Below are 12,036 nucleotides of genomic sequence, written 5' to 3'. Positions count from 1 at the left end.
AAAAAAAAAAAAACCCAAACCGAACCCATTGCCACTGAGTCGATTACGACACGTAGTGACCCCATGTGTTACAGAGCAGGGTTTTCTTGGCTGTAATCTTTTTTTAAAATTGTGATTTGGGTGAAAGATTACAGAGCAAATTCATTTTCCATACAGGAGTTCACAAACATTTTATTTCATGACATTGTCTGCTATTCCCCACAATGTAACAGCTCTCTTCCCTGTCCTTCTTTCCTATGCATCCCTGCCCCCTGCGCTGTCTCCCTGTGCAAATACTGCTCTCTGATCTCCTATGACTGATCATTCTAAGGACTTATCTACCTGGATAAATGTTCACCCTGTATGTCTGCCTGTTGTTTGGCTGGAAGCCACGGGAGTAAGTTCAATTCCAAGCCTGAAGCGTAACCAGGGGCCGAAGTCTTGGGGTCTCATCATTCTTGGCTGTAATCTTAATGGGAGCATATTGCCAGGCCTTTCTTCCTAGGTGCCAGTGGTGGCTTTGAACCACTGACCTTTAGGTTATTAGCACAACCTGCACCACCCAGGGACTGACCTGGGAACAGACATCTCTGATGTTCAGTCTCTCAGGTGGGAAGGGAGGGTGTCCTGGGGAAAGCCTCCAGTTCTCTTTCTGCAGCCTTGACCCCTGTTTCCTCTTCACCCACACCCCCCGCCCCCGGGGTCAAATTTCCCCGTTTAATCTGGTCACAGCTGCATTGAGTTTCTCAGTGATTCCTCCAGTTCTCGGTCCAAACACTTTCCTCTTACTGTTGAGGGCAGCTACACACGAACACTTTTTACCCTCTGTGGTGTCTTTGAGTGCGGGAAGACGGCAGGGTGAGCCCAGTTGCCATCTTGAAATGTTCAATATTTTAGGAAAAACTTCTTGGTCAAAGGACTGTGAGACCTTTCCAAGGTCATGTTCCTGGTTACGGCACAGTAGGTCCAGAGACGACCTCTTAAACCCAAGCCAGCAATCTTTGCCTGTGCGTTTTCCTTCTCATGCCCCGAATCAGAAAAATGGCAGCAACCAGGGCTGGGCCTGGGGGATCCTCGGCCCCTGTGGGATTCTGCTCCTGGGTTCAGCCACCTTGTCCCAGCCACCTCACACCCCGGGCCCCACCTCGCCCCACTGTGGGAACCGCTCTCTCCTGGCTGCCTCCCCTCTGCCTGCCCTCTGCCTGTGAGTCACACCCCAAGCAGACAGCCCTGTTTCAGACACTTACCTCAGGGAGGCGTTGGCCTCAGCTGTTCATTCTGATTTGGAAGAGACCCAAGTCCAGCCTCGTGAGAAATTTTTGCTGCTTGTTCAGGTTGAGGGCCTTCCCCTCTGCTGGATTCCTCCAGAGACCTAGAGCTCACTGCCTCCTGTGGCTTCCCTCTGAGTCGTTGGGCATCTCGGGCTACAAGGCAGCCCACCTCCTGAAGCCCAGGATGAGCCGGCCTGGAGTCTGCTCCCCTTTATCGAGTTTAAACCTTTCAGAACAAGACAGAAAACCCAGTTCCTCATCCGCAGCACAGACGTCTGAGGACTCAGGCAGCTCTCATGTCTCTTAGGTCACATGCCTCTCATGTCTTCAAATGTCTGTGACACTTTCCAGGCCCTTCACCTCCCACCCTCACCCCCATCCTTAGAGAGTAGGATGTCTAGTGTGGGGCGTGCTTCAAATGCCCGTCCGGAGCACACACGCCAACTTCCTGCACACGCACACAGTCGGCCTTGCTCAGTGCCGGTTAAGGGAGGCTGGGTCTCTGTGGGTCAGTGAAGAACACCCCACCACTTCCCCAGTCTGGGGTCCCTCCTACAATCAACCACCTTTTCCTTAATGTCAAGGCAGCCCTTTCCCATCATCCTTTGGGTTCTGGCTCAGCGTTCTAGTGCCTGGAATCTTGATTTGGTCATGAGTCATGCTGGTGATTAGTCTTTGCAGCTTTGCGACAGTTGAAAACTCCATGAGCATGTATCTGCGGTCTCATCCCAGTCTCTGAGGCAGGCCGGGAGGGGTCAGGTGGATTTGGAGAGGCTGGGGGAGTGGCAGGAAGAGGAGGAATGTGAACAGAGTGCCTACTTACTGGGTTCATCGGCCAAGACCTCTCTTGGAGGCCAAATTGACCACGTTCTTGTTCTGGCTGCCCAGCCCTGCATCCCCTGACCCCGTCTGGAAACCGCCCCTTCCACTCTCTCAATATGGCTTCCCAGGGGCTGCCATGTTCTTACCCGCCCTGCTCCTGGGCCCACAACTAACGGGCCCAGAGGTGGGCTCATGCTGATTTTTGACCTTGCTCCTCGGAAGGAAGATTGGGTGAACTACTTCCACACTGATACTGCCTCGGAAACCCAAGGAGGGGTTGCTATAAGTCAGATCTGACTCAACAGCAGTGAGTTTGTTTGGTTTTAAAGGGTCTGGTCAGTCTAACGCTGCAGTGAGAGAGGTCAAATATTCTTGATCTCAGGGAACATACTTGTCTCAGGGAGAGAGGACTAAGCAATCAAGGCATGTCCTGAAGCCAAAGCTATGCCCAGTGCAAATGATACAGACCGTCCAAGTCCAGAAAGAGACTGCAGACAGGAACATTTACTGATGGAATATCTGGGTGTGTACGTGTGCGTGCACACATGTGTATCTGGTTCTATGAAGATTTAAGGAAAGTGTCAAACGTTCCGAGGAAAGCATCCTCTTTGCAGCGCGATGCTAACTCAGCATGCAAAGCTGCAAACTTGTCTCCATGCCCCTCTGCTGACAGTGTCCCCAGGTCCCAGGAGCACAGCTGGGCTGGTGTGGGATGGATAAGGAGGAGTCCCAGCCCCTGGTTGGTGCCCCTCCTGTGAGGACCCCACCTTTCTGTTCTCAGAAGCAGCTAAGGCCCAGGGCTGGTTTAACAGCTCTGGGGGGGAAATCCAAGGGCAAGTTTACTACCATGTGAGGTGACCTGAGGCGGTGAACAGGTGCTGCCCCTCACCCTCCCTGGGGTTTGACTGTCCCTGGGACCAGTGCCTGAGTGGGGAGGGTGTGTCTGCTGTCATCAATGGTGCTCCAGGGCCCACTGAGGCACAGGGGAGGGGTGTCTTCAGAGCAGAAGGAGCCAGCCTCCTCCATGCAGTCACTGCTAAGCTGACCTGGGCTGGTGGGTCCTTCAGCACCCTCCTTCGTGAGGGGAGCTTGTCCTGGGGGTGCAGGAGAGCAGGGAGCCTCACCCAATCTCACCACCAGGGGCTGGGCCGGGGCAGGAGAAGCACGTGGGGAACCTGAGTGTGTCCCTGGCTTGTGCAGGTGTCTTATGTGCTGACACTCAGGTCTGGGCCTTCCCGTCGTGTTGGCTGAGGCACCATAAGGACTGCTCTCTCCTCCTTGGCCCAGTACCCTGTCTGCTGTACCGGTGACCGGGTATCACTGAGCTGACCCTGACTCACGGCAGCCCCACGTGTGTCGGGGAGAACTGTGCTCCATACAGTGTTCAGTGGCTCCTCAGGAACCGATCACCAGCCCTTTCTTCTGAGGCCCCCCTGGATAGACCTGAACCTCCAGCGTTTCAGTCAGCAGCCGGGCGCTAACCGCTTGCACCTCCCGGGGATTCCATTAGTTGGACCCATGCCCCAAACTCTGCTGGGGCCCAATTCTCACCAGGTGACAAATCTGCCCCTTCTAAGAATTCAGCCCAAGTCAGTATCTTTAAGAACTTCCTGCAGAGCTTCAAATAACTTTATCCCACAAAAAGCCACCCAGGAGGGTGCTCCAGCCCCCTGGGCCCAGGAGGCTAGTCCCAGTGCCAACGCCCTCCCTTCCGCCAGCTGAGCCAGGGGCTCAGACCTCACCACCCAAGAACCCTACCCTGGAACGCAGCTGAGAAGGAGCCCTGGGCCGGGGAGCACCGTTCAGCTCTGGAAGAAGATGAAACTGATCTCCAAATCTAAAACTACCTTTATTTGTGATTGGTTCAACATGACATCGTCAATCAGCAGAATTACAAAACTGTACAGGAGGTACAAAAATATGCCGTTTGACTTAGATCACGACCCTCACATCATCCAGCTTTAAAAACACACATAAAAGTTGTACAGTCTGGCAGTTTATAAAATACAAAGCTAAAAAGAGGATCTCAGGCTCCACGGAGAGGAGTGCCTTACACAATTAACACACAGCAACAACAATTAACCGTCCACAGAGAAGACACAACGGCACAGGATTTTTTTTTTTTTTTTAATCATCTAAAAATTAACATCTTACCCCAACCAAATGATTCACCTTTAATGACAAGACTCCTGCAAGGCCTCCATCCCATGGAAGGATACAGTATAACTTTTCCTTTTCCAGTTTTCAAATGGTTAGGGGTGCCCAAACTGAATCTGGTGTGCTTTCACAAGTACATTTGTAACGGGAGACACTTCAGAGTAAAAATTAAATAAATATAAATAGGTTAAATAAATAAGGCGCTATAGAAAGAAGACATCACAAAGCTTGCTCTGTGAACGCCACGTAGTCGACTGGTAATGCTTTCAGGTTGGTGGGGACCCCATCACAGCTTCCGGGACTGAAAAGGAATACTGTATCCACCAAACACAGCAAGAAGAGCACCTCCAGCGAGAGGGGACAGGGTGGGACTTTGGCCGGAAGCGTTAGTTAAGGCTCCTCCAGTGTGAGGCTCACCATGAGGTGTCCCAGTGAACCCAGAGAGGACATTAAGTGCTGATACGGGGCCTCGTGGGAAATCACTGTTTCGTAGAGAAAACAAAGTACAGGAAGAGAGAGGACACTTCGGTTAAAAAGACAATGGCCCAACCCTGGGAGGTGGCACAACTGGTGACTTCCTTCTGGGAAAAGTCAAGGCCAGGCTCGTGAAGGAATGAGCCAAGAGGGGAAATGCCAGCAGAGACAACGGTGACGTCGAAAACCGAAGGAGCAGAGAGAGGAGCGGAACAACGAATGTAAAGAGGCTCCCGGCGGGTGTGCGCACCCTCCTTCCAGCTCTTCCAGCGCTGACGGTTGTGAGGGCCGGGCCAGCCCACCTTCCGTGAGGACCACAGGCTGAGGACCACGGAGCTGAGCGAGATGGAGAGTGGGCACAGACTCAGGAAAACCAGACCCGGCCCAAGTCCAGCTTCTGAAAGGGAGGGAGCCGAGAGGAGAAAGCACTGTGTCCGAGAGAGATGAGCGACCACGAGCGGCTGGACCTCAGTGACAAGGACTGCCAACACGTCACACGCACACACAGCCTTATTGAGGGCTCAGGGCTAACTCCGATGAGAAGGTGGGAAGGAAACACTCTGCTGGATCCACTCTCCTGGGATCTCCCGATACGACGCGTGTAACTGATCAGAGCAGTGTGTCGCTGGGACGTGCCGTGACAACTACCGCACTTGGGGGAGGGGCAAGGAAAACACCTCTGCACCCAGGACTGGACATTTCACCCAGGAGGTGACTCAGTGAATGACACCAAGATGCCCGAATGCAGATGCTGTGGCACTCTTCTGAAAAGACCCAAGAAGCAACAGAAGTGCTGGCATGTGTGCCAGAGACGGGTCCAGCACAAGAGCTGAATCAGTGACAGTGTCCTTGGGACTCCTAACCGACGGGATGACATTCTGCCTTACAAATGAAGACGGTACTCTGCTAACACTTCTAGTTCCTTCCAGGAATCGCAGAAGGCCCCTGACTCAAACTAAACCTCCAACAGCTCAGCCACAGACAACACGCGACGCTGCAGAGCTCTGCTCTCGTCCAGAAGACAGCTTCCCACTGTGCCGTGCGCAGAAGGCAGCCGGGACTCTAGAGGCTGGAACTGGACGTGCTAGGTGATGCTCAAGGTCTGCCCGTGACAGGTGTCCACATGAGGCCTCTTCAAACCTACTCCAGCTCTGGTGGGCGCTGAGGCACAGGCAGCAAAAGGGGGAAGAGCCCCAAACCCAGACTGCACGCCTGTCTGCTGCCCACTTTTTCTTCGTTGCTGTCTCTCCCTAGCAGCTCTTAGGAAGGCAGAAACTTTGCCCGTGTGGTGCATCTCTATACCCCCAGGACCCAGTATCCTGTTGAATAAATGACGTGGAGACAGGTGGGTGGTTAGGAACTAACAGGATAAGTGGGACAGGCATTTGAAAGCAGCTGTCCCCGTGGTGAGGTGGGCCAAATGGGGGCTGCTGCAAATACTGGGCAGCTGGAGGCCCCCTGCTACTCCTAAAAGAGGAAACGCGGCAAGAGAACAACGTGAGCGGTGGACTCTGGGACAGGACTGGGCGCTGACGGCTCCGTGCGGTCACCTGTGGCCTGTGAACTCTCTCTCAGACCACTCAGGGAGGATGGCACCTGAAGTAGCTCAGACCACTGAGGGAGGAGGGGATCCGAAGCAGGCCCCGCCACGTCACGGTGTGTCAGCATGCGGGAAAAGAGAGGCGCCTGGCCGTGGCCGTGCCAGAAGACGCCCATCTCCTGCGTTCCAAGGTCAAAATGAGGTAATCCATGAAGAGTAAAGATGGGGATATAGTGAAGGAAAAAATCATTTCCAACCTTCTGAAAGGAAGAGAACTTACAAAAGCCAGGATAAAAACTTTTGATGAGGGGCCCTAATGAAAATACACACCGGAAAACATCTTATGAGAAGAAGAGACAGTGACTTCTCTGTCAGTCAGTGTAAAACTTGTTAAAATTCTCACTACTGAACAGAGTCTGGGTTCACCAGGCCTGGCTGGAGAAAGCACGTCGGCAACACTTCCTCATAGGACACCCTGGTTACATTTAACCTCTAAGGCTCTTGGCAGAGAAAAGACAGGGATTTCTGATGGAAATTAAAGTTAAAAAGTACGTGAATTTTAGAAAACAAGAACATGGTGTTGACATAATCTGGAAAACACAAGTTGAAGCCTTCAGCACTTTCACAGAGTGTGGCTATGGCTTACTCTTCACCGTGAGCGGATGCTCCAGGTATGAGCACTCTCTGAGGGGAATTGGGACTTCTAGGACCTTAACCCCCAAAGAGAAGACATTATAGCTCGTGTCTCTTCTTCACAAGTAAGCTTAAAGTTTTGCTTCTTTACAGCTAAAGTAGATTCTACAGTTTGATCAAAATAAAAAGTTATTAAAATTTGCCAAGAAAAACCAGAAAAGCCTAAGTGCACAGTGACCTTGGCCTTGGCCCCAACTCCCTGTGCTTGCCCTTTCTTGCTGGCCTTGGGGACAGAGGGGCCTCATTGCCTCTCGCTGGCTTGAGGCTCTTGGGGTGGCCATGAGGGTCCCACTCAGCTTGCACCTGCAATGTCAAAGGCCTGTCCCTGCCTGGTCTTGGCTGCCCTCCTCAACGGCCAGGGGACTATTACCTCTGGCCTCTAGATACTCCCGACCATCCCCAGGTGGGTAGTCCAGGGCAGAGCCCCACGGAAGGCCACTGTTCAGGCCACCAGTGTCCCGGGCAGCACCCACCCAGCTGCCTCCAGACACAGCACCTTCTCTGTGTCCAAGAGAAAAAAACTACACGTGACCTCACCTTCCAGAACACATCGATGACCCCCCCCTGCCACTGCACCCGCTGCTCAAGGCTTGCTGCTCTGAGAAAACATGGGCTAGCGGGAACCCGGGTGTGCCTGTGACACCATGGCATCTCCTGTCCCCAGGGATGACAGCTCCCCTTCCTTGGCACCCTTACCTCTCAAGCCCCACTTCCAGGAGAGGCAGCACATGGTGTGCTCTCAGCCTCACTGGTCTAGGAGAGAGACACTCTTGGTTCAGAATTCCAGCAAAATTCAGGATTCCTCCTCTCCCTTCCAGAAAGGCCCTCTCAGCCTGCAGGCTGACATCAAACAGGGATTTTAGAAAGAAACCTAAGTCTGAAGCAAGTTGATCCAGCAGAAGGGCGAAGGGGGCTCCTTTCACTGCCTCTGGCATGGGCCCTGTGCTGTGGGCGCCCCGATTGTACAGCTTTCACAGCCAACATCCTTCCAGCTGATGGTCAGGAGGGGTCACCACTCCCACTTCCTGGGTCACCATTGTCCTCTGCTGGCAGCAGCCGCAGCTCAAGGCACTTGGTTGGGAAGCCTGGTCTCCCCGCTAAGCCAGGAGGGGTCATGCTCTGGGCTGTAGAGACCAGGCCGTCAGTTCCAGCTGGGGCTGCCCAGAATGGAGGGGTCACCTGGCTCAGAGGGCGTCGGGAGGCAGGGGGGCTGGGGCTCTGGGGGCTCGTGGCAGTAGTAGGGCTGGAAGAGTCTCTCGTGGCTGCATAGCTCCATGGCCCGGTAGGTGTGAGAGAGGAGGTGAGGGAAGCGGGACGTGAAGTAGCGCACGAAGTCGTCGGGGAGGGAGCCCAGTGTCTCACGCACCTCTGCAGGCAGCTCCCGGTAGTGATGCTTCTGCAGACAGGGAGCACACAGACAGAGGCTCAGCCGCCAGAACACAGGACGTGCTCGCAGAACAGCCTCTGCTTACGCAAGGGAGACAGAACGTCAGTGATTTGGGCTCTCTGTAAAGAAACGGGACGGAGAGCAGCTTAACGCAGCTCCACGTCCGTCCCCATCTCCCCGCCTGTGTGCCCTGCTTCAGGAAGAGCCCAGGGAGGAGCCTCAAAGCTGAGCAAGGCCCGCCCCGGACAGCAGGGAGGTCACTTCCAGAGCAGCTGGTCGGGCAGGTGACAGACAGTATTTCCAGAGTGATCAGGACCTGACAAGACTGCCCACAGCCGCAAGTGGGACAAAGGAGCCTGGAATTGGAGTGTTTGCCCAAAGGGCTTGAGGCCTCTTCTGTATGGGGGTGGGGCTGTTTGAAGGCTGCTAGGTGATAGCACGGGAGCTCTGGTAGCATAGTGCCTAAGGCACTTGACTGCTAACCAGAAGGCTGGTGGACACTCCTCTGGTGGACGCTCCTCGGAAGGAAGATGAGGCAATCTACTTCCGTAGTGATACTGCCTCGGAAACCCAAGGAGGGGTGGTTATGAGAGGGGACCGACTCGACGGCACATAACAACAACAACAACAAGAAGCTGATAGCGCAGGCCGAGAGCACTCTCAGGCCCTTGCAGACAACAAGTGAGACCCCGTGCCCTGAGGCCCTGAGACCAGGCCCTGTGTGGGCAGCTGCCCTGGAGGGTAGTCATTTCAGGTGTGTTTAAACGGTAGCTGTATCAGGCGGGTGGCTGTTGTCAGTTGCTGTCGGTCTATTCCGACTCATGGTGGCCTCAGGTGTGCAGGGCAGAGCTACACCACAGACTTCTCAAAGCCCTGACCTTTCAGAAGCTGATCACCAGCGCTTCTTCCCAGATACCTCTGGGTAGGGTTCGAACTGCCAACCTTTTGGCTAGTCGTCAAGTGCTTAACCATTTGTGCCACCTGACACATCAGACAGGTAGAGGCACCATAACAGTCAGCAGACAGTGACTATGAAGGACACAGGGATCAGAGTGGCCGGTTTCACAAAGCTGAATTCCTTACCTCGGTGTCCTTAAAGACAAAACCAGCTTAAAGGAAAAAATAGCCTCTAATCTGTCAGGTCCAGCCAAGGCCTGTCAGCCTCGCACACGGCGGAGTACAGCACGGGGAAGAGGAGGAGTGTGTCCCACTGCTACCACCTGAGGTCCCCACCCCATTGTTCACAAACCTTATTTCTCATGGCTCGGAGCAGATCCCTGATGGAGCCACCCTTGTAGGTCCTGAATTTACGAAGATCTAGGAGGAAAAAAAAAAAATCAGGGAATGCAGTGGTTAAGCAAATGGCAAATGACCACACAAACATTCCAAAGAAAACACATCCTGTGGCTGCTAGGGGCTGAGCAATCAGATTGAGAGGCCATGTGACTCACACAGGGCGAGGCCAAGTGGAACCTGAGGCCGTGTTCTTCCCAGTCCCACTACCGACGGCTCCCGGGGTCAGAATAGCCACCTAGTTTTCCAAAGCCCTCGGACACTCACGAGCCCATTCCCTGAGAACAAAACTGAGGCATGTGAGTGTCATGGTCCGGCCTGTCCCTAAACTGCAAGGGCACTCCCTCCCAGAGAACGGCTCGAGCCCTAGCATGCAGCGTTTGGTGCCCAGGGAGCCCCAGTCCCTCCCTGGGAACGGCTGTTGCTTCTGAAATGCTTCTGTGCTGTCTCTCGGGGCTTCAGCACGTCACCTGTCTGGAGGGGGACGGTGATGTTCTCCCTCCAGTCCATCTTCACCACAGCTCTTCCGCCTCTTTCCAGCTGCTTCACAATCGGGCCGTCCAGGGGCTCCTTCTCGATCCGGTCACTCACATCCTGTGAAGGGAGACAGGGCGGCACATGGTGGCTGGGGTTCAAGAGATCCTGAGAGCTGGCGGAGGGACGCACTAAGCAACAGAACGGTCACTATGCATGAGTCAGAAGGGAACCGAAAGCACCCTTAGGCCTCAGAGCTGGCAGCACGTGCCCTGTGTTCCCTCCACCCCCAAATCCATCAACTTCTTTCCTTGTGCAGCACTGTGTCTGCTGGTTGTTGGGGACAGTCTGCACAGACCCTCACAGTAATAGAGGGGGCTGTCATAGATACATGGTGGCACCCAGACCCCAGATGCTTCCCCTTCACACATGCACACATACTCTCTACACAGAACCACCCACATTATCTGTATTTGTCAATGAACCAAAATAAAGTAACAAAAAAAGCTTTATCCTGAGCTGCTTCTACCCACTGGAACAGGCTATGCTCAGACTCCTGACTGATGGAGAGCTGTCAGTCCTCATGTGAACATTAGAAAGACAGGAAGTCACGCGTATGGGCTCTGGGGGCCTGGATTCATACCATGCTCCATGTCTGAATGCCCTGAGCTCCGGCCTCACCGAGCCCCCACCCGTCAGATGGGCCAACAGTTGAAGAAACAGTGAGTGATGACTCCATACTCAGGAACATGAAGCAGTCTTAATCACACCCATCGTCTTTTCCTTCTCTGATAAAGACAGAGCCAGACTAGTTGAACCTCTAACTTGCAACTGCAATAGAAAGCCTCACAATGACTCCAGGCTGTTGACTCGGGTACACTGGGGACACATGGATCCGAGCTGCTAAGCCATTACATACGTTGATAAGGATGGAAGCCAGGTGTACTCACAAGACACGGGACGTGGAGATCCTAGGAATTTAAGTCATAACCTAACCCTGAGCTGCAGTGATGTCCCTCTGCTGGGAGACTGATTCCTGCTCTGTGTTTTGTCATTATCACTGTTCTGTTCCCTAGTGCTGCTTGGACAGGAATATACCACAGATGGGATGGCCTTAACAAACAGGAGTTTATTCTTACAATTTGGAGCTTTTAAGTTCAAGTTCAAAGTGCCAGGCTCTAGGGGCTGGGTGAAAGCCCCTCAACCTTGGGGTCCAGCTCTGCCTCCTGCTCCCAGCCCACTGGAGCTAGAGGCGTTTCTTCACTCAGACAGCGGCTGGCTGCTAAGGCTGAGAAGCTCCAAGGTTGACAAGGAAAAAGGCACAGTCCCAATGTTACCAAACCACACGGCTGGCATTAACTTAAGTCCATTGTAAGTCCCAAGGTCGGCAGAGCATAGCAGGCTGCTGAGCAATGACACGGCTACATGCAGGGTCCAAGCGTGCCATAGGCTAGAGACCATTCCCAAGGCTTCTTAAATACAGGAAGCAGACCACATCCCAAAGGCAGCTATACAGCTGCTTGTGGTAGATCCTACCATGGAGTTGACTGTCAGTCTCATCACGGGGAATAACTACCACCAGCTGCCCAGCTACTCAACTAGGCCCAGCCAAGTTGACACACAAACATAACTACCACAATTGCCATTTTCAGAAGTCCCTCAGAGACATTTAGACATCAGAATCTTCATGTCATCTGTTATCTGTTCCCAATGTTGTACATACCAACTGTATGCCATGGAAAACTGCATTAAATCCTCGCCCTTTGCCTAACGCATCCACATAGTTACTAAGCACCTCCCACGTGCCAGGCAGGGTCCTCGGTACTGGGGACACAGCAGTGAACTACACAAACATTCCTGCCTTCAAGGGACTCACATTCTGGGGACTTCCCTACAGCCAGGCCTCCAGTCAGACTCCAGGGTGGTGTGATGACCGTGTCTGACTC

At 53.5% G+C, this 12,036-nt stretch overlaps 1 protein-coding gene across 1 annotated transcript in view; it reads right to left on the bottom strand.

The window, feature by feature from the left end:
* Nucleotides 1-8,120: 8,120 nt before the first annotated feature.
* Nucleotides 8,121-12,036, bottom strand: part of ERN1 (endoplasmic reticulum to nucleus signaling 1) — an 84,649-nt gene continuing 80,733 nt past the window's right edge. The window contains 4 exon segments of the mRNA XM_007959719.2: nucleotides 8,121-8,143; nucleotides 8,146-8,332; nucleotides 9,573-9,640; nucleotides 10,087-10,210. Of these exon segments, the coding sequence (XP_007957910.2) occupies nucleotides 8,121-8,143; nucleotides 8,146-8,332; nucleotides 9,573-9,640; nucleotides 10,087-10,210 (402 nt within the window).

This window comes from Orycteropus afer, unplaced genomic scaffold (genome assembly GCF_000298275.1).
Source record: "Orycteropus afer afer isolate SDZICR_OR568_19922 unplaced genomic scaffold, OryAfe1.0 scaffold00018, whole genome shotgun sequence".
In the NCBI taxonomy this organism is placed as follows: domain Eukaryota; kingdom Metazoa; phylum Chordata; class Mammalia; order Tubulidentata; family Orycteropodidae; genus Orycteropus; species Orycteropus afer.
Note: the sequence above shows the minus strand (reverse complement) of the source record. Positions and strands in the feature narration are given on the sequence as shown.